Source organism: Achroia grisella, unplaced genomic scaffold (assembly GCF_030625045.1).
Source record: "Achroia grisella isolate CSIRO2021 unplaced genomic scaffold, CSIRO_AGI_Agris_v1 utg779, whole genome shotgun sequence".
Taxonomy (NCBI): domain Eukaryota; kingdom Metazoa; phylum Arthropoda; class Insecta; order Lepidoptera; family Pyralidae; genus Achroia; species Achroia grisella.
The window spans coordinates 1,391,911-1,419,229 of NW_026713019.1; the positions used below are offsets into that span (position 1 = coordinate 1,391,911).

Consider the following 27,319-nt stretch of genomic DNA (forward strand, 5'->3'; position numbering starts at 1 on the left):
GACTTCATCCGCGTGGATTTTAATTTTATTTTTCTAACATGAAAGTACCCTAAGTTACTTCTTATTACATTCAGCCATTTCAGAGATTAGCCGGACCAAACAGACAGACAAAAATTGTAAAAAAATGTTAATTTGGTATATGTACCATGTAACAGTTATTTCAATATTACAAACAGACACTCCAATTTTATTTATATGTATAGATGTATTTACAGTACGCTAACGACTATAAAGACCCTAAATTAAAATGACCAGTTCATTTGTCACTGAAGGAAAAGATAAAACTACCATACTTAATAGTGTACTACCATTACCATACACATTAAAACCTGCCTACTGAAATGTATATAATGAAGCAGCAGATATGTTCCGTTGTACCTATAAAAAATTGTCTTACGCATGGGAGTAACAAATAAAACAATTCTCGTTTTATAACGATTTATTGTACAAAACAATAATACATTAAAATGTACAGGTATGTTTAAATTTTTGGACTCAATTGCGTCCCAAACACTGGACAAAATGTACCCTTCCTTTTATAGACACCATATTGCTCGTCGAGGCGTCAGCACTAATAGATACAGACTTGACTCTAGATAAGCAAACTAGATTGAAGAGAATAAAAATAACAATAAATTAATAAAATGTGCTGTCAACTTAAGTACACAACGTCTATCGCACTGCTTATGTCGACGGGCACCATGTAGTCTTTAATTAGAACAACGTAATTTAACAATGATTAAACCTCCTAAGCATACTGTAGTATATACACATTATGAACAGCGTCCTCTCTGATGAACTAACGCAGGTGAGCAGCGGACGGGGCAAGGCCCCGCCGCATGCCGCCGCGACGACCGCCTCGCTCGCGCCATCACGTTCGCTCCATTCACACCTGGCCGCTGCACTGGCATTGCTCTGACCTAGTCCTAGCCTTACGTGATCACACGCGGCGCGATTTCACTTTAGCACATCTATAAGCCAATGGGTTACTTTGTCGGGAGACGAGAGCGGTAGAAGTAGCAGAGAGAAGCGGATGAGGAACTATGAATCGGTGGCGTTTACCACTTGTCAACGACCACCTCGTTCACTGTAAAATAACGAGAGAGTTAGTGTTGTGTGCACTCGAGCGTGGCCTCAGACCGAACTTACGAGGTTTTAGGCAGAGATCACAACCGTGTTGTAGTTACTTAAATGTGTAGTTTCACTGCGGGATCACAACAAACAATGAGTGTTCATGGAATATGTGCGTGCAGTGGCGCTGCGACGGTGTCTCGGCGCTTACAGGTTCCACGTCGGCTTGGCTGGGGGCAGACAACACCACGTTAGTGCATGCGGGAGGGGTAGGTGCATAGCCACAGGGCTGTTCCTGCCGTGGCAAGGGTGAGGGTAGAATTAAAAAGTTTTGCAAATATTCTTCCATTTGTATAGGGAAAGTAGTTTGTATAGAGCACACTCTAGGTTAACTTTGATTAATCCATTTTTTATACTGAATATTGTTTCTCCAATTTTTAAAGCTTGCAAAACTTTCAACCAGTTTTAAAGTTGGTTAGAGGGAGACATTCAAAACATACAGTATATTATATTTATTAAATGTGTAAATTAGAGACTCGTTCTGATGGTCTCTATTCAAAACGTGGAGGGCGTATTTTATAATAAGTGCATTTATGAATGTAGTGCTTAAAACAGGATTACAAGTGGGTAGTAAAGGAGAAGAAAACCGGGCATGTATTCTCGACATTTTTAATTAATGTAAAATATGTATAAACAACTGTACATTAAAATAAGTTATTTCATAATCATAACCGTTAACGGTAGGTAAGTAGTTTGGGACAATTAACAGGTTTGAGCATGCCCTTGTTGTGCAGTGTAAAGTGTTGGCAACTGATGACTGAGGTTTGTATTCTCTGTATTTAACTTTTTCAATTATAACAATATTGCGAAATAAATTTATCATCAAAACCACACCAAACTGCACTCAAATCGCAAGCATGCATTATAGTCATGCAAGAGTTGCTTTATAATTAACTATTATGTACGTACGGACTTTGTATCATAATAACATAATATTATGGAAATTCATTAATTTTGATTCAGTTCTAATTAAATATCAACTTAAAAATAATATGTCACTAAATGCTAAGGTATTTTGATGTTTTGAAATTCGAACATATAACTAAAATAAGAAAATCCTTAAACAGTCATACAATATAATGCATTGAATATACTTATTGTTCGTACATACATCAATTATATTGCTTGGTTCAATACGAGGCTGCTTTGCAATTGATCCACATGACAGTAATAAAATTAATCTTCATGGGGTCTTATCTATGTTTCTTGATTTACTAACATCTAGGAAGCCTTGCGTGCATTCGGGTCCGCGTTTGGGGCCCGGGTGAAATGCCAGCGACAATTATTGTAAACATTTTTCGTGATGGTAGACAACAGCATGGATTCAAACCAACAAATCTTTTTCTGAGACGCAAGTTAAATCGAAGGTTAAACTGATGTTTGGTTAAAATACTTGTCGAATGCATTAATACAGTCCGACTGCGGTTTTAATTACTTATTTATTTTCAAATGTTTGTGGATTAATGAGCTATTTAATCATTAAACTTTTTTACATGTCACTTCATCATAGCGACTGGAACATATTGGTTGATTGGTATAAATATAGTTTGTGTTCCACAAATAGTACTTCATATCAATTTCCTTGATAATTGGCTTAGCGAATAAAACGAATAAGTATTAAACAAACTAAATTATGTTGATTTTTTTCTATAATATTCTTAAGTGATTTATCTAGTTCATTTGAATTAATATGAAATTGACGGAGGTTTGATATCGTTGCGAGACGCTTTATGGGACTCGATAATATCTTTATTTGAGCATTGCTGTCGTCGATTTTGCTGTCATGTAGATCCATCAGGAAGCGGCCTTAATTTGCAATAACTCTTCACAATTATTGACATTGGCTTAGTTCATATTCTTAAAAATGTAGGTAAAGGTATTTAAATTTTCATCATTTGTGTACAATGAGTAATTACAAATTATAATATTGTTAATGTAGCACATAAGAACATATATTTGTTAATGTCAGATTAAGTAGGTAACATCAACAACATGACATTTGCAGACAAATCCAAATACAGTTAAAGAAAAAGAAATGCATTAAGGAATGTTAAAAAGCAACCACAGGTGAAAGGACAGAGGAGAGACATTCCTTTCAGTAAAATATGATAGTTGTCGAGCAAAATAATCTTAACCACGTCCCTATCTATACACTTATAATAAATTATTCTAAGCTAACAATGCACATCATTATTCATAGTAGGGTATAGTTTCAAATTTGTCTGTTGTCCGCTTGGACAAGGTACTGAGCTGTGCGAGTTGAATATACTAAAACTGCTGAACAGAGTTAATTATTCCTATTATTAAAACAAATTCGTTATAAGGAGAAAACTAAACTAAAACAACATAGGTGGTAGGTACCTATTAAATAAATGAGTTAACCCAATTTTTGGTGTTCCTTGTTAGCATTTACAATGAAGGTCTTCACAGCCACTTCACTTTTAGCAAAATAGGTACAGAGTAAACATAGATAAAACTAAAATTGCTGAACCTCAATACGACTTCTTTTGTAAACGAGCTCCAAACAATTATTGTCTCGCACATATAAAATGCAAAATCACACGAGTAGGCCCGAGACCGCGTAGCGGCCTCGCTGGCTCGTCTCATATAGATATATTCCTAAGAAATACAGAAACACTACAAATTCGTAGCCAGTACGCTTCTCAAATGGCGCCCATAGTGAGCGCGATCGTAACAGGGAACGTATTCGAGCTGTTAGCACCGCCATAGTTCAATGAGCATCTGTGTTCACGGATCACTGTTTGTCACAGTCACTAGCGACGTCCTCGCTGTCCAACACCGGGTGGGTGCACTCGTGCACTAGAGGGCGTCACTTCACACACGCTGTGCGTCAGGATTAGCATTCCAAAACTGTTAGATTGATGTACTGTGGTGAGCTGAGCTCATCGTCCATACTTTTCCACAGTTGAATTCAATGCGCTACCTACATTGAACAAATAGATTATAATAAACAAAAAAATAATAGTTGAACTACAAAGTGGAGATTATGTAGGCAGCGCACAATTCGGTTGGAGGGTATTAGGTGTGAATCAAACGGGATGGTGGCACGGCACAGGGCGGGCCGGCTTATAGGGGTCCGTAGATGATGATGCCAAAGAAGACGGCCCACATGAGCACAATCCATTGCATGCCGTGGAGCCAGTCTAGCAGAGAGCGCTTCTCACCGTCGGAGATCTTGCGCGCGACGAACTTGAGCACCTCGTCGAGCAGCACCACGGGGATAGAGAACTTCATCACAGTCACCCATTCGTCGACCGATAGAGGCGTTACTTGGAATACAGTCTGCGGAAATATCCATTACAAGTGATTTCAATTTTATCATTCGTTTACTTATTACATTACTTACAAGTTGAACGCTGGTGTGTATGGATTCAAATGCATTTATATCATTATATATGTATCAATGATGATCAAATAGATTATTAATTTGTAATTTCAAGGGAGACATGCCACTTAGCGTTTGCCAGTTAGAGACACCTTTATTCAACTTTTATTTCTTCTATCTGTTCCTTCATACTCTTATCTTACATAACAAGTGTACATTCAGCAGCTTTCTCCAGTTTCGTGACCGATTTGGAACTAATAATATATTATATTATATACATAGCTATTATTCACTAGTCATATTATATACTATAGTATAATATGACTAGTAATTAATAGCTGTTTTGGTTATCACGCTGCATTATTTCTAGCTTAATGTCCTTTCAAATCATTATACATCGTTTACGGACGTGCTGAGTGTAGTTGAATACAATAATGATAACCATTGTTTCATATACAGTAGTTTACTTACCGAGAGCACCTCGACATACAGAATGACAAAGTGGAGTGTGAATGAGAGGGCCATGGAGCCGACAAGCCACAGGTTGGACCAGGGTGGCATTGTAATGAGCGACTGGTTCTCTGATAAGCTGTTCATGGCGTTCAACATCTCAATGGTGACAAGTACAGACAGAGCCATGGTCATAGGGTGAGGGTCAGTGAAGATCTTGCAGTCGATTCCCTGTAATTAAAGAAGTTGCAAAAGATTAATGGTTTGGGTACTTACTAGGAACTTCCTGGAGGCTTAATAAGGATAAAAGTTCAATAAAGAATACCCCAGTTGTTAATTATGAATTTATAATGAAGCCTGCAGTAAAATCATATAATAATTAAAATTATTCTTCTTATTGACGAAATATAACAGTGTAGTAATTACACCTAACATCAACTGGAATCGGGATTATATCACTTACTGTAACCGCTATTTGATATCAACTTACTGATTGACAATTACTAAAAATGGTTGTACCTTGAACTCATCACCGCCGCTGAGGCACTGCAGATGGTGAGTGAGTTGCCAGTATGTCATCTGAGGTCCGTAAGGAGAGTACATGAACCACCAAGAGGCAGCGCCAACAGTTGCCGCGCCGACGTATCCACCGATAGCCATATATCTGTCAACCCCCATTATTCAATATATTTGTACAAGATTATTACAAAAAAAAAAAAATGGAGGAAATACTTTGAAAGAAACGGATAAAATAACGCGATAGTTAAAATAAGTTTATTACTGGATTTTTAGATAAACTAAATCATCACGCAGGTTTCCATTAATATATTTATAGCTAGTTATTTGTTTAACCTTCAATAGACTGTTAGAATCAGAAAAAGTAGTTGAAGTTAATAATTTTATGTGTTTTGAATTATACCTGAAGAACAGCCATCCAGAAATGAGACCTTCGTCAGCCTTGCGGGGAGGTTTGTCCATGATGTCAAGATCAGGTGGGTTGAAACCGAGGGCAGTGGCTGGTAAGCCGTCAGTGACCAAGTTGACCCATAGAAGTTGGACGGGAATAAGAGCTTCAGGGAGACCCAGAGCGGCAGTCAAAAAGATGGACACGACTTCACCAATGTTGGATGAGATCAGGTAACGGATGAATTGCTTCATGTTGTTGTAGATAGCACGACCTAGTGACAAGAAAATGCAAAAATCATAAAATATACGGAAGACAGTTTTTATATGTACATTCTGTACGTAATTTTAAGGTGATCACAGAATGCATATGAAAATAATGTATTAAATAAACAAATTCACACTTTACTATTTTATCATAAATATTGAATAACCTTAAAAATCATTATAATCACAAATGATACAGAATAGACTGTAATAATTACAAACCTTCCTCAACAGCGGCGACAATAGATGAGAAGTTGTCATCAGCAAGAACCATTTCCGCGGCAGACTTAGCGACGGCAGTACCAGAGCCCATGGCGATACCGATTTCGGCCTTCTTGAGAGCAGGAGCATCGTTCACACCGTCGCCAGTCTGTAAAATTACACAACGCGTGATTATTACGAACTGAACAGATTGTGGTTATTAGCTCGGCAACGATAACTACGTCTTCCATCGTTTATAAACACAACAGAAACTAACGTAAACATCGAAGCACTGCCAGTAGTACAAAATGTAAACAGCAAATAATATAGGTAGGCGAGTAATGCTTTGATAAATTATAAAGATATTGTTTGCAAAGCCATAAATATTTTTTGGTTCAAATACAATTTATTCCTACAATGTCTAAATTATAAACAAGTTATATGTCAATATACGCATATGTAGTTTATTATTGTTACATGCTACTTTATTATAGGCCTGTATTATGTATAGAATAATACTGGCCTATAATAAATAATAAGATACAGGTCAGATCGATTTGGACGAAATATTGCATATCTGTAGTATTAATTCACATATTTTGTTGTCATCACACAAAAACGACTATAACAATAGTTGTTTGTAGTAGGTTTCATTATAGAAGAGGATACTACCGCATCGACATCAATCTTCAAATATGAACAAAATATAAGACTTATTTATATTCATAATAATTAATAATATTTTAGTACTAACCATAGCAGAGATTTCATTCATGCTTTGCAGGAATTCAACTATCTTGGACTTATGAGCAGGTTCCACACGGGAGAAGAGACGAGCCTTAGCGCAAGCACCACGTTGTTCAGCTACGGGCAGGTCGTCAAACTCACGACCGGAGTAAGATTTGCCAGTTGTATCCTCATCTTCAGTGAAGACGCCAATACGCCTGAAATATGTCATAGGTAATATTATAGATGTCTATTTCTCTAATTATTATTATTGGTAATTAAAATTAAATAAGAAAAGTTTAGTACCTGCAGATAGCCTCAGCGGTAGCCTTGTTGTCGCCAGTGATAACGATTACTCGGATGCCAGCAGCGCGACAACGGACGATTGAGTCGAATACTTCTTTACGGGGAGGGTCCAACATGCCTACGACTCCCACGAAGGTAAGGTTAACTTCATAAGTGTAGAATTTGGTAGAGTCACCAAGGTCCATTTCGTCGGGTTTCAAAGGATTGTCAGCAGTAGCCAGGGCCAAGCAACGCAATGTGTCGCGGCCAGTACCATATTGGCGGGTCAGGTCAAGAATGCGGTTCTTAAGTGTCGAGTTAAGAGGTACCTTGGTAGTACCAACGCGAGCATGGCTGCAACGCTCCAACACACCTTCAGGTGCGCCCTTAACGAACAGTTTGGGACCATTGCCAAGACGGGAAGGCTTAAGGGGTGTGCAGTAAGTGGACATAGATTTCCTGTCACGTGAGAACTCCAGTGTGAATTCTTTCTTCCACTTTGTCTCAATCTCCTGGCGCACAACAATGGCGGAAGAGCGGCGGTCAAGACCGGTTTTGGGAACATTGAAGGGATTCATTTTCTCAGCAAGCACAATGAGGGCGGTTTCAGTAGCTTCACCGACTTTTTCAAAAGCCTGTTTGAATTCGTTGAAATCAATAGCGGAGTCGTTACACATAACGCAAATGGTGCCCAATTCGTGAAGTGCGTCAAATTCAGAAGATTTAACTTTTTGTCCTTTTAGGTAAACGTCGCCAATAGGTTCATAAGTAGAGCCAGTGATTTCGAATTCCAAGAAGTTGCTGTCACCAGCTTCAATCTTCTCGAAGATGAACATACGAGAAACAGACATCTGATTGGTTGTCAAGGTGCCGGTCTTATCAGAGCAAATAACGGAGGTGCAACCAAGAGTTTCTACAGAGGGCAGTGACCTGACAATAGCGTTCTTCTTGGCCATTCTCCTGGTACCCAAAGCGAGACAAGTGGTAATTACAGCGGGCAAACCTTCAGGAATAGCAGCGACAGCCAGAGCGACGGCGATCTTGAAATAGTAGACAGCGCCCTTGATCCAGCTTCCACCGTGAGCGGGATCATTGAAATGGCCAATGTTTATAGCCCATACGGCAACGCAAATAACAGAGATTACTTTAGACAGCTGCTCACCGAACTCATCGAGTTTTTGTTGCAGGGGTGTCTTGATCTCCTCAGTCTCGGACATTTCTGTACGGATTTTACCGATGGCAGTGTTAAGTCCAGTTCCAATGACAATACCACGGGCTTTGCCGGCGGCGACGTTGGTACCAGAAAAGAGAATGTTCTTTTTGTCCTGATTGACAGCGCGGGGGTCGGGAATGGCATCGGTGTGCTTGATAACGGAAACGGACTCACCAGTCAGGATAGACTGGTCAATACGGATCGTGGTGGAGTAAATCTTAATTAGGCGGATATCGGCGGGAATTTTGTCACCGACGGACACCTCTACGATGTCACCGGGAACTATTTCTTTCGCTCGAATTTTCTGTACGCCTGACTTATCTCCTCTTATGACTTTACCCATTTCAGGTTCGTATTCCTTTAAAGCTTCGATGGCGGATTCGGCATTTCTTTCCTGCCATACTCCTACTACAGCGTTAGCAATAAGAATTAGTAAAATAACGAAGGGTTCTACAAACGCGGAGAAAGCGTCTTCATGTTCTTCAAATAAAGCTAAAACCTGCAAACGCAATACCACTAATTAATAAAATAATGACCGAGATTATATTATTAAAATCGGGATATTTTTTGACCGAAGAAATATACTTACGAAAGATATAATAGCGGCTAACAACAAAATCTTCACTAAGAGGTCATCAAATTGTTCCAGGACTAACTGCCATATACTTTTGCCTATAAGAATAAAATAAGATTTGCTTATAGTAAGGTGCCTTTCAATCTCTAATTTTCAATTACCTAAGTACCCTTTTAATCCCAAAGTTTCAATTACGTAAGTACCAAGTGTCGTAATTATGTAGGTACGTGTTTTATACCCTCGAATACAAAAACCAAAGTCGATTACGTTAGGAAACTTACAGGCGTAGCGGCCTTTTAAAAATAGATTGGTTTATATTGAAAAGAACAAAAGATATGCTCAAGTGAGTCTAGCTCTCAGTATCGAGAGAATATTAAGTAGGTCAAGTTGGTATAGGTGATAAGACATTTTCTTTTATTTTGCAAGTAAAGTGTGGCAATTTAATTTCGATGGTAATTTATTATAGGATACAGAACCGCAAATTTGTCTAAAGATAATTGTTAGAAACTTTAATAATTATTGGGATCTCAATTTAATAATGTGATTTATTCAAGGTAATTGAATTTATTAAGAAAAAAGAAAAGTAGAGATTATTGCATTTTTTACTTGGTTTAATATAAATCGTACAAACTCGTACGGATCTCTGGACTATTTACTGAACTCTATGCATGACATGTAGCAAACTTAAAATATCGTAGTTAAGAAATTTTGATTTTCATTTATGTAAATTTAATATGCATTAGAAAAAATAAAATCGTAAAAACAAAATAATACGTATAAGCTTTTATTTGTGTCGGTGCTTACCTTCTTCAGCAGGCAGTTCTGTAAAGAGGAAAGAACCATAATTAGAGATTTGATTAAAACATCAAAGGAGTACATTTAACAGACGATAAACCAGTCAGAGCAGGCATGCGATCTATCTCGGCAGTTACGATCGTACATAAATACACTACCCAGTCGAATAGGCGAGTTAGCCACAGCGTATTGGTGCGTCCGTCGCGGCGACTTTCAGCTTTACCTACATCGGTTTCTATCAATACGTTTGTATACACTAATGGGTATGAAGTGAAACGAATAAATCAACTACTTAATAAATCTCCGCACCGTTCATCACCACTCCTCGAAATATTAAATAAAGCGATAATATTTCAATTATCTTACAATTTCCATGAAAGAACAAAAATTACCGACTAGGCTAATTAAACATATCGATGGGAGAGAAGGTAAATTTTAAAATAAAACCCTACAAACAAGCGTGGTGATATTATGATATGGTCAATAAAAGTACTACGATATATATATGTAACAGAATTCTAAAATAAGAAAACAGCAGTTTTCAGAATTATTTTAAAATAATACGACTAAGTGCAAATAGCATTATCGAAGGTTTGTATTAATTTACAAACATACGAATTTAATTTGCCTATATAGACGAAAACAATTTTATTTGTTAATTTGATTTGGATTCGGTTAAAATCCTTTTTAAACTCTTTAAATTTTATTATATATATATACATATATAGACTTAACAGTCGGAGTTCAGATATAGACGCTTATGTGTTAACTTAAGGCAATAATTAGAAATGCAAATTAGATGCAGTATTTAAATGAAATATATATAATAAAGGTCAGTGTTTCGTGCGGTGAACTATGCGATCCTGCTCGATGAAATGTTCCCATTCAATAAAAAAACTATATTATCATGTAATTACCTGTATAAATTCAACTTAGTTTCTATCAAATCAGCTAAGTTTACAAACAAATCCATTATCTTAATCCGTTTGTACAATCAGGAAGTTATCATAGACATCGATTATTGTAATCTTTATCTATAAATATCTACGTCGTTGTAGGTAGCAAGTTTAGTCTAGCATTGATACACAATACCATTAAATCGCGATAAGGATACAGTTTCACTAATTAAAAAAAAAAGTATGTTCCCAATTAATATATAAAATATACAGAGTTAGGAAAAAAAAGTCATGAGCCAACATAAGCGGAAGTTCTGTACATATAAAAACATGGCGACGTGAATTTAGTATAAGAAAAGGACAATTCACACTGCGCCATCTAGCCCCAAGCTAAACAGGACTTGAGTGTGTGGTACTAATAAACAGATATAAATAATTGGACTTATTTAAATTTTATACATAGTATACATTGAAAACATCAAAATCAATATATACAACCATACTCATGAATAAAAACGTTTACATTGTGCGAAAAATCAAAGCCGTGACTATCTTAAATAAATTGGTATGCTAAACCATTTAACCACAGAAGCTGTCATGCTCGTCATCAGATTATGAAAGCATACTTTAAAAATTTACATTTACAATATATATTGTATTAAAAATATCAGTATTTAGGTTTTTTGTAATAAATAATACTTTAAAGAAATACTACTTGTAACTGGATGATGTTACGGCTACCGTGTAATAGTAGATATGCCTGTCACACAGCTGTGGCGTAACGTATTCAATGACCTTACTACGTAGCTATGTACTCACTACTTTGACGTAATAAACAACGTTTACCATACACTTCGGAGTCAATTGTTCTAACCAAGTCAAGTGTCGTAGGCAGAATGTTTGACTTTAATTAATGAATCTATTGCTGATTAATGTAGTTCTTATAATAAACTTTTATGTCCTACATTTGATTCCGGCGTGACTACTGTTGCGCATATAACTTTAATTTATTATAATAATATAATTATACAAAGCCAAGGTGCTCTTTTTGTCAATCTATTAGATTATTTCTTCTAACAAAATTCATTGTCTGAGTGACAATGAATTTTGTTACGGTTTCAGCTATCATGTTGATAATTTTGAGAACATTTATATGTAGAAAATATACATATAATAATATTAGCTCTGGTACACTAAAGGTACCTACGTACGAAGCCGCTGGTGGGTTGCTAGTTTATTTTTATAGACAAGGATCAACTATCAACATTTGCTGGTGGATCGAGACTAAAATATAATAATTTGTGAAACAATATAATTTTTAAATGAAAAACGTGCATGGTGTTCATTTTTAATACAAAACTAACATACATATAATCATAGACTTAAGTAGTAGTACAATATTAGTTTGTGTTGGCGACCGACCGCCGAACTCTTTTGATATTTTTATTATTTTTAAATTTATATTTTTGAAGAGTTCTTTTTTATATGTCATGTTATTTGATATACTTCAATTTATTGTATCATTCTCTTATTGTCTTTCGTATAGTTCGCAATTGCACATATTAATATATTATATTATTGCAAACTACGTGTTTTCATCATTTAGACACCCATACAGTCCACCGATCCATTACAGTTTGAGTTCTCAATTAAAACTGTCACCAGAACTGAACGAGAATATTATGAAATAACTAGCTGATACGATTAATATTGTTTTGCCATATAAATATATTTCTGTATAGAGCCACCATTATCATCTGGGGGTATAAAAAAATAGTCTTAGATCTATTCTCAGACCTATGAAATATAAATAAAACAATCCATAAAAAAACGAGATCAATAATAATCACTGTGACACAAGTTTTTTATATATTAGAAATAAAAAACTGACGCGAATAAGTGGCTAAAATATTCTACGTCAATAAATGCTTTAGAGTTTACAGTTTACATTTCACCTACCGCATATGCCCTTTGACTCATCTCGATAGTATATAAATTAGCCAAATATAGTTTAGAGTTAGGAGTGATAAGTGTATTAGCGGCTTTGAATACAATTAAGTTTTAATAATGAGGTTTAGTTAGCCAACGTGTATTACGTTCTTACGGCTCTATTTGCGGTAGAATCTAGTAGGTAGCAACGTATCGATGAATACGTAGGCATTTGCAATTAGTTGACTTATCGACAAAGCTGTATCAGTAACACTGAATATAGACGACTGATCAACTTTACACAGAATAAAATCATAAAAGTGTGACGACGCGAAAACTGTTTCTGAGGTTTCAATAAACGGTACGGGAAATTTGGATATGAAATTTTCACAGAATGTGTTAATAAATGTAAACATAAAGAAATTTTAGTAAAAACCCCAGAGGTAAAAATCCTTAAAAACCACTTGCCATTCCTTTTAAAATACGTTTGTAATTGAAGAGTAGAATGGCGTATAAATGCTTTATTTTTATAATTTTATAATCGTCAATATATGACGTCTATATATGTAGATGAGTACGAAGTCGCGGGCATCACTAGTTAAAATAAAACCAATGACGATGCAAAACTTGCTCTGTCTGTCTTGACATCCAAGATATCCTAAAAGAGGCCTGCGTCAAACTGTGTACGTGCCTCGACTATGTATTTCATAAAACAATACACAATAATCACGTATAGTTATGAAAGTCCGGCACGTTAATGCAGTCATAAAATTTTTGCATAATTTTCATAACCGTACATATAATACAGATATGGAACATTGATTGAGAGGTTTGTTTGTTATAGCTAGTTAAAGGCGGAGTGAGACTAAAAGAACAAACTACAATTCGCTTCTGCTATGGATTCTGTATGAAGTGTATAATTTCGATACGTAAATAGGGTTTGGTTCGAGGTAAAATACTAATAATATTTAGATAGCGTACATAAAAATTGAATGGTTTTTGTCAATTTTAAAATTTATTCACGCTACCGTATTAATTGTACAATTACAACATAGAATTAGGTCTGAAACTAAAAAATGCAAAACAACATTGTTCGCGAACGTAAGCCACGACGAGAAGAGCCCCTAGAAGATATCATGTGAAATGTTATAAAAATTTAAATACTAATGTAGGATTTGGGGAGAAATTAACGTTTGGTATAAAACAACCTTTAAGTCATTGCTAACGTAACAATAGTGCTATTTACCCGCTGTATTGAGATGTTACAGGTGGCACTAGCGTCCTTGACTTCAATTGTGCCATTAGACAAGTTAGGAGGCGAATCGTTTAACCTTTAATCTATTAATGAAATTCAGGACAATTAGGATATGTTCATGGGCTTTAGGTAATATTTCTATACACATACCTATAATGACAATAGTTAAATCTACTTATTATAATCGCGTAAGTTTGTGAGTATGGATGGATGTTTGTTACCGTTTCACGCAAAAACTACTTCTTGTTAAAACTTTGTAGAAGAACAGACACGCTTTCGAGGATTCCATTCGACCTAAATTACTTTTATTCTTTCTATTAATTAATTCTTAAACACTTGTCTTTCGTTAACATATTTTTTTTAGCTAATTAGTATTTGTTATAATTAGTAATTGCAGCCACTATAATAGCTCAAATAGAACTTTTGTAATTATGATTCCAATTCCATTCAACAAATTAACCGAGTTACTTGAATATGGAAAGTGAACGATTGTGTTAACTTGTGTTGACTGTACGTCGTCGGCAGCGTGCGTAGCCGTAACACGCTAACGTAGGCCGTCTAAAATAAACCTGTGCATTTATCTGTATAGTATTTCAACATCTAGGCACTTCGCGAGCCTGCACTGTGAGCCGGCGGTAATCCCGGCGGCCATTATCTCGTCGATCCGGTTCTTACGTATTTTCTAACTAGCTCTTATCCGCAACTTCGTCTGCTTGTTTTGACACTAAAAGATGGTCTATGCCCGTCCTTGTAATACAATCCATCCTCTAAATTTCGTACAGATTTATTCAGTCGTTTAGTCGTAAAAACAACATATATAACCGTCGATTCGTATAGATTTCATAACATGGAACTATCCATATTGTAATAGACGCCTGTTGCAGATTTGGTAGAATGGTGCGAAATGTGCGGACAAGATGTTTAGGCAAGACTAACAAGTTAAATAAATTGGTCACACAGACAGCAACACATGATTAAGGATTATTTAAAACTTAATACATAGTTGTAACTCGCAGTTTTCCTGTGTTAATTTACATAAGTCACGTGTGGAGTGCTAACCAGTTTCATTAAAATCCATTACATTTCATTGGTGGAGGTTTCGAAAATTTGATACTGATTTTTTTTAATTACAACAGTTTAAAGTTTGGTATAATATGTGTTTATAGCACCTAAAAGAACTAATAAATATAATACAGGATTGTACGGAATAGACCATATTTGCAATTGAATTATGAGTGTAAACTGTGTCACTTTATCGGCTTTAAGTGCGTTGTGACTTAGGCACACCATATGTACCGTAATAAAGAATGTACCGTGTATAATTCTAGGACGTACCATAAAAGAACATTATTTTCCAAAGTTCAGTCTCAATGGTGAGTTTTTTATTTGCTCCAATTAATGCGATTTCAAAATTTGCTTGTACGGTTTTTTATGAATAAATATAAATGTATATTTGCAACGTATACATATGTATATGATACATGATCTGTATATTTATGACATCTGTCTCTCTAAAGTACACAGGTATTTTCTACATAGATTTCTATCTACATATTATCTGTCAGTTGTCTAATATCTACAGTATAGGCTCTGCTCATGTTAAGCTAAATGGTGTTGTGCGATATCGACTGTAGATCGGGTATTTATTATTTCACTAATACATATTATTTGATACTTTGCATTGTGACTGAAGCACGGGGAAAGACGTGTGGTTTACATTATCTATTCAGAACCTAAATATCTGTAGGAAGAGTTCGAGGTCGTTTAATAAACAACAGATACAAACTACGTCGGCGAAAAATTTTGCATCTGTTATAAACACGGATAGTGAAATGTAGGTAAGTTAAAATTAAAATAAGAGGGCGTGACAAAGTAAGAAAATATACTGAAGGCAATTCGTTAGAATCGATAACGAGTGATAGCTGTAGGGTCTATACTAGAAAAATTTCTAAGGTTTCATGTATATGAAGGCAATATACAAATCAGTAGACAATTTTAAATAAAATACGTAAAACAGGGGGATGTGAGTCTACCCGTTATAGAGATAATCCAATGAGAAATGTAAATGTGATGTTGAGTCCATGATGATAGAAGAGATTTTAATGATGTTGAAACTGTTAGATATTCTTTATTTGATTCAATTCTCATAACTCTATCTAAATTTAAGAGGCTTTAGAAAGTTCGACAGAATACAGGTGAGATATTACGTTAAATTGACCATTAAATCCCATCGTCAACTCTGTCTATATTTATAGTAAGGCGAACGTCAATATGCACGCATCGGCGATATTGTTACGCTTCAGGGCACGTTCCCGCCTGTGTTCGAGCGCACGCACCACTGACATGCCCTGTAGTCCGCCCTGTTCAGCGGTCACTCTCATTTGACTATAAATAAAAAACTGACGCACTAGTACACATCTCCCGTCCATCTCGGGCCAAGGGTCCAATTGGCGTTTAATGATAAAATATAAGATGAGCTGTGACCGGCAACACATAAATCAATTTGATGATTCGATGTCAATATTATTAGGCTCATTGATCGAATAATGTAAAACTAAATAATATGATCAACATTATAGATGTTATTTTATTGATTAGAGCTTTCAATTAAGATTTCTTAACAAATTTCCTTTGTACAGTGTCACAGTATCGTTAATATAATACTTTCGCATCTGTCACATTAGACGAGGATTCGATAAAAACATATCCATTAAATGAGAGGTTTTCATAAATGTAATCAAGTGTTACTGTTTTTATTACAGTTTATCTTTAACAAGATAACCACTGAATTGTGGATTTAAATTGCCTTTTCTCACTGTATATTTCAATATTTATTTTAATGATCTCGTTTAGGGTTTCTAGTATTAAACAATATAATAGTAAAATCAAGCATATATGTCAGAAACTTTAAAAATAATTAAACTACATTTTTAGTTTTATTGATAACTAGGTACTCTCTTCGGCTCCGGCTTCGCCCGAGTGTACACGTATTATATATATAAACTTTCCTCTAGAATCACTCTGTTATAAAAAAAAACGCTTCAAAATCCGTTGCGTAGTTTTAAAGATTTAAGCATACATAGGTACAGACAGCGAGAGCGACTTTATTTTATATAATGTAATGATAATACTATAATATAGCATCATATATCTATTAATAGAATATCTAGCAGTATACCAACAATTACAATAATTACTTATTTTACAATACAGTACAAAGATTTTGTTAAGATGTTCTGATTAACACAGTTTGCTGACGTATATTGTAAAAATGCCTAATTAATATATTTAATGTAACATCAGGAAAACAACCATTATGAATGAGGTAAAACAATAATTGATTGTGCGAAATGCCAATTAGCACTCACATGATGACATGACTGTTAGAAATATAATGTGTGTTTTGGAAAAACGCACATTTATTAGATTGTTAACTTGTAGGTATTACTATAGTGTGAGCAAAACAGAACTCCTATTGTGTATTCTATATTAGGCCTTTTGAGGTCAGGTTTTCAGTTGTATAATTTTCTATCAATAGCAAATAACTTCAATTATGGACATGTATATTTTCATGTGACATGTAATTCATACAGTTCACATTAGGTTTTTTATTTCTATCAAGATATTAATTATTTATTTAAAGTTAATAACTTTGTATAGACCACTATCAATTTTAAAGCTATTGTATATAAAATATAAGTAACTGTGCTGGCTCATTAGTATAAAATAAAATATACTTCAGATAATTGGGTTAAAGAAGCTTTGAAGACTACTATTCAAGTTCTCCTAATTGTTCACAACATAATATTATTAATTACTATGGAAATTAAATTATTAAGTTTATTATAGAGAGTATTTTGAAACTGTATACTCTGGATTCTATTGTTGTTATTTATTAAAATTGTATAATCAAAGTCCAAGTACAACATATTACCCTGGCGTTACTTTATTTTTAAATACAGTTGTCAACACAGGATGATTCATGGCTGATTCTATCCAACTGGCAAAGCTTCAAGTAACCCTGACTGATAGCTCAACATTCACAACTACCTAAAAGGAGTGGGTGGCAATTAAATTGCTATATGCAACAGTTTATTGATAAGTAAAATTAGAAGATCTCATTGTGTTAATAGAATCATGATTTAATTATACTATATCCATTAATGTTTTATTACATTCCTTATATTAATTCAGTTGTTCACATGGAAATATCTCAAATGTAGTAAGTAAAGTCAAATATTAATTTTTAATACACTGACAAAAACGGAGTGTTTCTAAAAAAAGTTACATTATTTGTTAAGTATTTGAAAATGGGTACAATTGGAGATTGATACATACAACATATATTTCTAAGTGTTAACAATGTTAACATTATAATTAAAGAGAAAAAATACAAGGTATTATAACTGTGTTAGAAGACAATAATAAGGAGAATAGTTAATAGTAAAACTGAAATATATTGCAAGTTACTAGCTACTAGCTTGGTAGCAAAAGATAAGAAGTGTTAATGACCTGTTGTAATAAACAAAATAATTAGAAATTTGGTTACTAGACAGCATGTCAAAAATGATGGATTAAGATGAATTTTCATTTAATATTTGCATAACACAATTTTATAAGTATCTTAGTATTCATAAGGAATAGACATTTCTTTGATATAAGATATAAGAATGTGTGAATGGGTTTAATTACCTTATCATGTTAACAAACAAGAAGACAGGCTTACAATGAAGATAGTAAATAAAAGTACTAAGTCTAACTATGGTGTGCTCAAACAATAACTTTTTATGGTTTTGTAAACTAATTTAGAAATATAAATATGAACAATTAAGTACATAAATTATATTTTAAAAAGTAGGCATCAGAAAATAAAGTACAATTTTATCATTTTAGTCAAAAATATTTAGATTCCATATTATTAAGAAGCTGACTGATGAATTTCATGTCACATAACACATGTTTTGTATTTATTATTTACATTCTCTTGATTTTAATAATTGTGTAGTTTATGTATGTAAGGTTTAAGAAAAAAGTAATGTGAAATAATTTAATCTAAAAGATGTTTATAAATTTATGTTTTAGTTATTATTACTAGTATTTTAGCCACCTGTTCTTACCATCATCTTACATTTTCTTTAGTAGTTTACAATGTAGGTGCAGCAGCTTATCTATGGTAAAGTTACTACATAAAATAAGTATTGCTCTGAATGGTTTATCTACTAAAATAATAAATAACTAAAGTAGAACTGACTTATATAAGGGTACTTACCATTTGGGCCATATTTCTCTTGGTTCCTTTTGATTTGGTCTGGACTAAGGCCTTTGTCTGGATCTGTTCCAAAATATCCTAAGACTTCATCCACGGATTTCGAGTGAGCGTCCTCCATGGTGGAATTACTACGTTGCCGTCAGTTCTAGAAGGTAAGAAGAGAATATAGGTTAGAAGTGACGAGTCATCATTTTAAGTTATAATATTTTGAGGTTATATTGTATATAGCTATACTATTAAAATCATGATTAAAGAATTGTTTTTACGTGCCAGGGTTACGCTATTTTAAAGGTATTCTATTTCATATTAAACGTCAATTATCTTCTGGAATATATAGAAATAGACACTTGTAGGTTGTAGCAATTACAAAGTTACAGATCGTGGCTAGTAGCTTTAAGTACATAAGAAATCACTGATCTATTCTTTATGACGCAGATGAAAAAAATATGTAGAACAAGTAAGTTATTTATTGGGTTAACTAGCGATTTCCTAGATCGTAAGCACCGTTTGATCACTGCACCACTCACCTAGAATTTTTTATTATACATGAGAAAAGACAGTCTCCAAATTAGTTTCACTTAATTTAGAAAGTCGGAGTCTTAGTCTATACAGTAAAATAACTAAATTTTGTACTAAGCTAATACTTTTTCTCGTAAATATCATAAACTATAAGAACACGTAACTAAATCAGCCGTCATTTTTTCGTAAACTGACGTAGAAAAAGTGTTTGCTAGTGCTGCCACCTGTGTGACACATCCTGAACTATATCAATCACATGAGAAACTTTTAAAATTATAATTCCTTAATATACACCGAATAAAATTATTTACATAACGTCCAACTTCAAAATATAATAAAATGTATCATGTATTTTTAATCCGCATATATTATGAATATATTTAATTTATTAGCACTCATAAATGTGGAGCGATGCTATAGGTTGAAATTGTACCACGTGATCCAATGCTATTTTCGTATTTTAGGCGCCTACAAATTGCGGTATTTTTAAAATTCAGAAGTTTGTTTCGCGTTATGTAACACTTTGTCACTTTTTAATATTCACTTATTATTTATAACTTAGGGCACTTAATACAACACATGAAGTTAATCCGCGCGCGAAGTATTTATGGGTGTATTATGAACTTACTGGTATATTTTTTTCGACAGCGTCGGGAAGGAAAGAAGAAATAAGAGTGGCGCGGGAGATGTTTTCCCTCCGCGCCCCGAGTAGCGACTCCCGGGCTAAGAGCGACGATTTTAGAGCGGCGCGGGCGCGGTGGAGGGACACAGACGGAGATTTCTTTAATTATTTTGGCAACAGTACTCGGTGGCACAGCCGAGTCGTTTTCCAGGGTTGCATGTCGCACGGCGGCCGTCGCCGTCCGTCCTATGATGATCTTTTTATAGCGGCCGCTGCCCGGGACGAGCTCTCAGCTCTAGGCTGGAGTACGGTAGTTTTATGCATCGATTATTAAAGAGCTTATAACAATAATTAGTTATGGCCTTTTTATGAGGTAATATTAACGATAACGAATCTAGATTAATAAAATGTTATTTCGTATAGTTTTCATGGACAGGTGCTAGGATTAATTGAGTAAACCTTGTAAGCAATGTTTTGAGCTCAAATTTTAATTAGAAAAGGACTAAGCTAACTAGCTCACAATTAAAGACTGCTTTTTAATCAATGCCTTAAACTTTAGGGCATTGATTAAAAAGCAGTCTTTAATTGTGACAAAATTAGACTGACCAAAATAATGAATATCGGTGCAGTATTGGCCAAGATAGGCACGTCACGTAAACAAAAAATACAATTGAATTTAATCTTCCGTGGACTGTAACCTCTACCTTGAAGGTGGTAGAAAAACTGATGATATTTATTAGGGGTAGATACCAAAATTATGATAACTATTTAATTTACACGGGATGACGACATGCATTTCTTCAATGGTTGACAGCATCTGTCACCAGTATGCATGAAGAGCACCACGGACATCAGGTTATCATGTAACCAATGGTGTCCCTCATGCGATAACATTCCGGAGGACTGATAGCTTCCGTGAACGTAATTTCAAACTCTTAATACATGTATGCGAGTTGTTTGTATTAGGTAAAAATGAATCCAAAAAGAGAAATATTGGTTTCTGCAGATATTCTTTTTTCTTCTTCCTAGTCTATAGTCCATAATTGTTCGCATTATACTAATATAATGCGAATAATTATAGATTCAATTTTAAATTTACTTAATTAAAATATAGCCTGTATTTTAGTTAGGTAAATTTAAAATTATCTTCTATCTTAAAAGTGATACACCTAGTAAATTATTAATCGTTAATGTTTTTCATTCGAGATCAAGAGGTAAGTAGCATCCATAACGCTTTATTTTAATATACGGGGATGCATTTTTCCACTTTTAAGTTGGATATTTCTTTGTTTATACTGTTATTTAGATAATGTTGTACTTCATAATGATAATAGTGGGCGAACCCTTTATTGTACCTACTTGTATTACTCCAGAATATTTTATACTATTAATTTATGGACAGATAGTATAATACATTTGTTATCTAGCTATGACCTAATTATTGAGATGTTGTAAACTAGATAATTAGATTTGCATTTGGAGCATGGCCGACCAATGTTATATGGTGTAGTAGTTGTTGCCAAACTACCCTGATGTGACTTTGATTAAAGTGGATGCATTTTTCATTTTGAATAACTATTGGAAGACATAGGTATGTACGTAATAAACACTATAAAGATATCTAATATACCTATACTAAGATTAAAAGAGTTTTTAAAAATGTGATACATTTATCAATATTGAAAAAATAGAACAAAATCAACATAGGGAATACTATAGACTAGGAAGAAAAATATTTCCAGAAACAACAATATGTCTCTTTTTGGAAGACAGCTCAGAACATCTTAATACGTTATATGGCGTGTATTTTTTGTGTATTGTTTATGGTCTGTTTTGAATTTTGAATATATAAACTTGGCTATTCGTGTAAGTTTATTTGGTTATTTCTTTTTATTACAGGCGATCAATATAATGCATAGATAAGCGTCGTCCAAGTACAGAAGCATTATATAGTATAGTACAATATATCATATTATTAATATTATAAACGCGAAAGTTTGTGAGTATGGATGGATGTTTGTTACTCTTTCACGTAAAAACTACTGAACGGATTTTGATGAAACTTTGCAGTAATATAGTTTATACATCAGAATAACATATAGCCTATAAATTTTACGCGGTTTAAACTGCGGGCACAGCAAGTATGAAATAATTTTATTTTTTATGTAAAACATGTACTCTTATATGTGTATAACATACGACTCTACAATTTAAGTTCGAACTCTGCTCATATCTCCGGCAAAATGCTGGAATATATCTTCTGGAATTATCTATTTTATATCTTTATAATTACAAGATAGCAAAAGTAACAAAAGATATAAGAACTATAATTCGAACTGTATTTCATTTAAAAAGAATTTAGTTACTATTCTTTTTTCAATTGTTTTCTAATGTACATTTTTATAAAGATTTAAATAAAGTAATATTTTAGAATTTGCCATTGTCGTGAAATGTTTGTTAGTATTTATGCATTCCATTTTAATATGACATACTAGTAGAGGATTCACAATAACAGTATAGAGATTTAAGAAAATATAATATCTGTTGATTTCCCTAAATAAAATCTAGAATGTAGTGTGGTGACTGGTGAGCTTAAAAAGTGAATTTACGATATCGGTCTCCCGGCGACCACGACAAAAATGTCAGCCTTGTGTCTAAAGCACTTGAAATATATTTGGGGAGTGAAAATAGAAAATCACAGGGAACAGTTGAATGCCAATGTTAACGTCTATTTCGGTAGCTGGAATAAAAGTGTGTAGATCATAACTACGTCATTCAAATTGAATGAAACGTGTTAATTAAAGTTTTTTTACAAATAATACGAACAAAGAGATTTTGTATAGAATATTAAACGACGACTAATGAAAAATTTATTATTATGAAAATAATTATGTAGGAGTAGTCCTAAACCCAAATAACGAAATGTAATAAAAAGAAACTGTTTCATGGATTATTGGGAGATATTTTAATTTCATCTGTGTGATGGTATTTTTTGACTTCTCTATATCTCTGTTTTCTCATTAAAAAAAAATTGCTTCAACATTTTTTGTAGTTTAAGGAGTCGAAACAATAAAATTTAATGCATCTATCAAGACATTAAATTTTGCTATTATTTTTTATATGTTTATCTTATTTATATATAAATGAATTTATAAATTGATAACTTAGATCTTATTTAATAAATAAAAACATGTTATCAAGATTATTTAATCTACTTGACAAATATTGTGGTATAATGGTTTGTCACTGCTTATTATGCTGAGGCAGTAGCATCCAATAGCTGGAAGTTAGAAGCTCTTACAATAGACACATTTGTGTACTACAGTAAAAAAAAATACTAGAAATACTATAGGTTACAACCTATAGTATTTCTAGTAATTTTTTTTATAAATCTTCAGTATATTTTTAATATATTCTGTAAAAAACATTAAAATATTTCTAACAGGTATTTAGTGCACTTACTATGATACTTTTGGAACTCGATGGCGCTTGTAACATATTGTAAGATGGTACTTTGTAATTCATCCAACATTACATAGCACCATCTAGGTTTATTCTAGGTATATTTACTACAACATGTTATCAAGAGATTTTTTATACTTATTATGCATTTATGCATATTTAGGATGCTTGTGCCACACATGTAGCTGTAGTTACACAGCTTTTAGGAATCTCAGTAATACATAAGTGTAGACAGTATTCATAGGTTACGGTAACTATTTACCTATAGAATTCGTGAATACCGCGTGAATTTATGCTATATCGAAAGTAAGATTTGTTTATGAGTCCATCCATCAAGAGTTATTACAGTCTCGTCTATAGTCAGTTGAAACAATTGTTAAAATAATATGATGAATAATAGGAATTTACCGAAGACTAAAAAAATAAACTGTTTTCAAATTCAATTTCGCATTTTTAAATTACACAAATGTTTCTTTCTGAATAGACTCAGCCTACGTGACGTATCTAGAAAAGGTATACCAGATATAAATACTTTAGGTAGCGGTATTAAGAATTAACATAAAAAAAGTTCTCTTAACTGAAGTATTGTTGTACAAATGTTGATTGGAAGATGTGAATGGCATGTTTTAATAATTACCCTAAATAGTTATTATTATAATAATAACCTAGGACAATTCACACTACGCTATTACCTATATCTAGACCAATATAGACAATCATGTTTATGTGTACAATGTTTGTACCGTGCAATGAATCGAACTCGCTACCATCGGAAGTAAAATGGTGTGCTAAATAGTTAGACCACTGAGGCCGTTACATTATGTAATCAATTTGATGTTCTTTAATCTAGATTAAGGTTGATGATTATTACGAAATGTTTTTCAATTGTATGCCCTATGAATACTTTAGCCACAGCCATAGGTATGTATGATAGCTATATCTAGCCAACAACTGGTTGTCTCTACTCCGATTTGCCAAAAATATGATTACGACACGATGGAATAGTATAATTCTATTTCGACTATTACCTTCGCCCGTTTATTTGTAGATGACGAATCGCCTTACGAATATACGTACAGGTCTGAGTACTTACATCTTGGTGCGTACGCCAGTTCTCGTTACATTATCTTTGGAATTTTAAAAGCATGGTTTATAAGAAATATTACGTAGGTACGCTCCTAACCTCTCATATACTTCCGCGATGTATTTAATTGACTTCTTGCCATATAATCGGGTAAGTTCATCACTGAATAGTTGTTAAAGGTGTTTGTTAGGAACTTATTCGCTATTGTGACTGAAACTGAAATCCGCGCATTAATTATGTAACAATTCGTGATTTTAGCGGATTAAAGCGGATACGAGTTCATTTGTACTGTTTTATCACAATTTTTATGTCAAGTTGGTATGTAAGTAAAAGAGCTCATCTTTTGACCATAACCTTAAAGATATTAAGTGACTGAGATCTAAGATATTTCACGCAAATTCTAATATTAGTCCATAGTAACCAGTAATTTCAAATAAAAAGTTTTCGTATACGGAATAAAAATTGCAATTAAATTCTTTAATATTACTAGACATTTCATTATACTGTGTATTGATAGATTATGTATGTATACTTATTACCAGTATTAAGAACGATGAGAGCAATATGAATACGTAATATTACCAGTTAAGTACTGATCCATATTGTTCTTATGGTATATGTGAGAGGGAATGGATACACGCCATGGAATTCGTCATCTTACAATTTACAGCACATATACCTGACGGACCGCGTGGAAATCGACTACGGGACCCTTGGTAACCACTGCGGGCCATATGTGATGAATTCATCATGATGGCTTATGATCTGACCTTATGCTCATCTTTTTATCCTTCACTGATGTTCTGCCAGCGTATATTGTTAGCGGAAGCGACCGTACAATTCCACCAAATCATTATCCATTAAAATAATCATAAGGAGCTGCTGTGTGATTTTTCAAAGGACATATTAGACACGTTAGTTGAGTATTATGGAAGTCCAGTCTGATTCAGAAAATGTCTTCTTTTATATATGCTACATAATATGATTAATATAGCGTACAATTATATAACAGAATTTTAGTTTTGTTTAGTTAACACTAAGCGTTAGGTTTTTTTATTGTACGTTATTTATAACATTTCTATGACGGAGTTTAGGTAGATCGATAATTAAGACATTCTTCGATTCAAGTATTGATTATTAAAACAATTCTCATAATATATGTGCTGTACCTACTCCTCTATTTATATATTTATACAAACTACATTAATAACTAAACCAATAAATAATAAATCGGAAACTTCATAATAATATTGTTTAATAGGCACCTGAACGACACTTAGTGTGAAGAGGCCGAGATCAAACATAATTCTACGTAAGTCGGTATAAGCGTACGCAACGAATGATATAATATTAGATATTGGTATATGAAACTAACGCATCTGTATTTCTATAATGTGTTTATAACGGCGTGTATTGACGTCAGTGAATAAGTATATTAGGTGCTTTGTTTGAATATTTGTGGTTTTCAATCTGAAATGAAGAGTATTTTTACAGCTGCCAGTGGATAACTGCACGAAATAAACAGTAATCATCATAATCCCGTCTGAAAGCGTATACACTGCAGATACTGTCCAGTTTTACTGCGTTATCTATTTGTACTTTAAATAAATATATTCTCAAGTCATTATCTATGTTATTTTATACCCGTCATCGGGGGTGACAAACAACTAAGGTCAGATATAAATTTTACAGCGACCTACTATGTAAGCACTATGCCAAGAAGCTAATTAAATCCAGGGTTTGTAGTGCAACAGTTTGCAGTGAAATAAGTCTCTTAATATAGTTTGAAACAGTAAAAAGTATAGGGTATCCAGAAGCAAGTAAGTGAAGCCTGTTATACTATTCGTGTACCTATATATTAAGGTATATAGGTACACGAATAGTGTTGCCACTATAATAAGTATAAAATATAATTTGACATATCGTAGTGAATTTAATTAATGTATCGTAAATCCTTAAAGGATCCTTACGATATGTAGTACTAATTAGTTTTGGAAATTGATTCTCAGATCACTTTCATTTCTGGCAATACTTGTTACTGTCGTACTATATACACTTATAATCATCAAACTGTACAGGCAGCTTTAACGTAACATCCAAAATATGTTAATTTGGGAAACACTAAGTCCATATTTCTTCTTGTAGTCCACACAACCGCTAATTGCGGGTAACACTGAACAGTCACAATTTGCACATCACAATCCTTTTGCGGGTAACACCGTCACATATTTAAAACAAACTTACCGTATCACTTATCACTTGGTCCCAAATTACTGGTTTGTGATATACATAAAATGTATATTTTTTGGTAAAGGTACTATCGAGTGAGGTTAGCGCGCCCCATGAGGACAGCGTAGAGAATGTGGCGCGCCGGGCGCGGGAGCAGATATTT

At 33.8% G+C, this 27,319-nt stretch overlaps 1 protein-coding gene across 4 annotated transcripts; it reads right to left on the bottom strand.

Annotated features, from left to right (window-relative positions):
• Positions 1 to 421: 421 nt before the first annotated feature.
• LOC131850812 (calcium-transporting ATPase sarcoplasmic/endoplasmic reticulum type) lies at positions 422 to 27,319 on the bottom strand. Of its 4 annotated transcripts, none has more exons than XM_059201177.1 (12): positions 27,172 to 27,319; positions 19,241 to 19,385; positions 9,901 to 9,918; positions 9,112 to 9,194; positions 7,331 to 9,021; positions 7,053 to 7,242; positions 6,320 to 6,467; positions 5,847 to 6,105; positions 5,447 to 5,591; positions 4,949 to 5,158; positions 4,317 to 4,434; positions 422 to 1,087 (listed from the first exon to the last, which is right to left on the bottom strand). In XM_059201177.1, exons 2-12 carry the CDS (start codon positions 19,356 to 19,358, stop codon positions 1,059 to 1,061), a joined length of 3,009 nt encoding a protein of 1,002 aa, XP_059057160.1. In that variant the 5' UTR covers positions 19,359 to 19,385; positions 27,172 to 27,319; the 3' UTR covers positions 422 to 1,058. The 4 variants fall into 4 exon arrangements, with proteins under 4 accessions (XP_059057160.1, XP_059057161.1, XP_059057158.1 ...); XM_059201178.1 differs by lacking the exon at positions 422 to 1,087 and adding an exon at positions 1,111 to 1,301; XM_059201175.1 differs by lacking the exon at positions 422 to 1,087 and having other exon boundaries at positions 3,501 to 4,434.

What these genes read in the sequence shown, in the direction of transcription:
- LOC131850812 (XM_059201175.1), bottom strand. Translation starts at nt 19,358, where the DNA reads ATGGAGGACGCTCACTCGAAATCCGTGGATGAAGTCTTAGGATATTTT. An exon ending in GCGGCGGTGATGAGTTCAAG is followed by an intron (nt 5,159 to 5,446) that starts GTACAACCATTT and finishes CTTTAATTACAG; the next exon opens with GGAATCGACTGCAAGATCTT. An exon ending in TGTATGTCGAGGTGCTCTCG is followed by an intron (nt 4,435 to 4,948) that starts GTAAGTAAACTA and finishes ATATTTCCGCAG; the next exon opens with ACTGTATTCCAAGTAACGCC.